The sequence below is a fragment of the Penaeus chinensis genome, chromosome 2, assembly GCF_019202785.1.
Source record: "Penaeus chinensis breed Huanghai No. 1 chromosome 2, ASM1920278v2, whole genome shotgun sequence".
Lineage (NCBI taxonomy): Eukaryota > Metazoa > Arthropoda > Malacostraca > Decapoda > Penaeidae > Penaeus > Penaeus chinensis.
The window spans coordinates 2,541,782-2,544,281 of record NC_061820.1 but is presented as its reverse complement, the minus strand read 5'-3'; the positions used below and the strand labels follow the sequence as shown (position 1 = coordinate 2,544,281).

Below are 2,500 nucleotides of genomic sequence, written 5' to 3'. Positions count from 1 at the left end.
AGCAATGTGAATCTCCTAATGACAAGTCTGACACCACGGAATGCAGGCAAACTGATACAAATACAACCGCCCAAGAATCTTGTATAAAAAGTGAAGAACAACCCACAAAACCTGTTCAAGAAGTGACTAGTCCCAAAGAATTGCCTATTCCAGTTGCAGACATAAAAAATGAATCAATTGAGTCTTCGACTCCAGGCCAAGCAGATGATGAGTCTAAGGGATGTGAGACGAACTTGTCATCATTCCCAGACCCTTCCACTTCTTGTAGTACTTCATTGCCATCAGGCTCTACACCACTTGTGCCAGTCTCAAGTTTTTCATCCACATGTTCGTCCATCTCTCCACCTGCTTCACTCACAGTTTCTCAGCCAAGTCCCGTGAAGTCACCCCAAACGTCCTTGCCTGTATCTGTGAAGACAGAGCCTGTGACAGCAGACACTGTGCCTACTGTGTCACAAGCTTCATCAGAGTCATCAGTAAATAATAGTTCACCTCCCACTCCTCCCTCATCTGTATCAACACTTCCAACTCAGACGTCCTCAAGCACTGCTGATGTTACTCCTACATCTAGCAGTTCTTCTACTGAAAATCTCTTGACTCTCACTAATACAACTAATACAACTTCAACTGTGCTGTCCACCACTTTTACTGTTCCCACACTAAGTGTGTCTACACCGTCTACTCCAACTTCTACCCCAACTTCACCTACGTCTCCCACCTCCAGTAGTCCTAGCTCTTACACCCCAGACACTATTACTTTTACAGTTACGAGCAATACTACTTGTACTACAGTTACAAGTACACCTGTTTCCACATTCAGTTCTACCTTTACCCCCATTACTACTGTTCATTCAATTCCGTCAGTGCCTGACACTCCAAAGACAACAAGTTCGAGTACTACATCCATTTTATCGTCATCCAAGCCATCATTACTTGCACTTACTCTAACAAGACCACAGACCTCTAGTGCCCCATCACAGCCTTCATCAACCCAGGTAGCCTCTCCACCAGCAGTTGACAAAGTAGCTTCTTCACCAGCACCTAATGATTCGTGCTGTACTATTTCTACGTCGTCCTCAAGTAGCAGTCAGCCGACCGTGACAAGCACAACTACTGTGGCGGCAACGACGACCAGTGCTAAATTGGTCACACTGAAACCTAGCACAAGCCAGGGACAAGTGAGCACTCCTCTTAATCTTCCCCCGGGGACAACTTTTCGGTTAGTGGCCCTACCAGGTAAGAGTGCCATGGCTCCCACCACCAGTCCAGTCAAAGTAGTGGTTTCACCTATGAAAGGCCAGCTGAGCCAACAGGTGACATCAGGCATTGGCAGTATGACAGTGGTGACAGTGAAGCCAGTGGTAATGGCAACAGGTGGGGCCAAGAACAGCCACCTACTTCAGACGCTTTCAGTTAGCAAGACTGAGGAATCTAGTCCTCCCTCTCTCCTCAAGGCTCACCTAACTGCACCTACCCTTACTACAGCAGCTCAGGCTCTGGCTACCTCAGTCACCAACTCTGCCACCACACCAATTGTCTCCAGTACAATGGCCAATGGAGATGACACAGAGGACCTTGACTTTGTGGGCTTCTCTAGTTCGCCCCAGGTCAAGCTTTTACAGCCGAGCGAGTTGAAAAGGGAGATACTCAAAACAGAGGTTGGAGAGACTCGGAGAGCAGAGTCTTGTAAAAGTCCAGAGGTGGTATCTCCAACAGGGGATGAGCCAACTCCCATGAGAGTACATCCTCCCCTCTACACTTATGGTAACAGGGAGAGAAAGAAGGACGTAGAATCAGATGCTGAGGACAAGGAGAAGGAAGATGGGAAGAGCATGTCTGAGTGTGAAGGTAGTTCTGACTTGAAGTGCAGTGATTTGTCTGAACTGGATAAAGAAAAAGAGGAAGGTGTGAAGCCTAAAACCAAAGAAAAGAAATTTGACGCTCTGTCTATTGAGATTCCACCAACAGATCCAACCCTTCCTGATGATAAGCGCTTGACGAGAAGCACAAGACACAGTGCAAGGCTTGCCAGTCCTAAGGTGAGCAGTCCAGGAGCTGAGCTGAGCCCAAAAGTGGATAGAAGAAGCCCAGCAAGCATGTCATCCATGGGTAAGCCAAGTCCTGTTCCAGTTTTGAGACCAAGTGTCAGTCCAGCCACAAGGGGAACCAAAAGACGACGACATGAGTCTGAGAGTAGCAACGCTTCCAGTGTGAATGAGGATACTCAGGAGCCTGCTACTAAATCCACTCGAAGAAAACCACCAGATAAAATTGGAGGGGAAAAGGAGGAATGTCAGAAAGCAAAAGTTACCAAACCAAAGGAAGCTGATGGTGAAACGAAATCTTCAAAAGGTAGGGAGACATTAGTATTTTCAGTTTATGATATAGGATTTGATATATAGCACAAGATTTTATATAGATTAAAAAAATGTTACCTGAATAATTCACATGGGTAACTAGGTTCATGTTGATTTTTTTTTTTTTTTACATAGACTATTTA

At 45.9% G+C, this 2,500-nt stretch overlaps 1 protein-coding gene across 1 annotated transcript in view; it reads left to right on the top strand.

Moving 5' to 3' along the window:
- Positions 1-2,500, top strand: part of LOC125031079 (serine-rich adhesin for platelets-like) — a 38,903-nt gene that overhangs the window by 29,278 nt on the left and 7,125 nt on the right. Inside the window, exon 6 of the mRNA XM_047621557.1 lies at positions 1-2,352. This exon is cut by the window's left edge and continues 1,062 nt beyond it. Coding sequence (XP_047477513.1) covers positions 1-2,352 — 2,352 coding nt within the window. The remainder of the gene's footprint in view (positions 2,353-2,500) is intronic.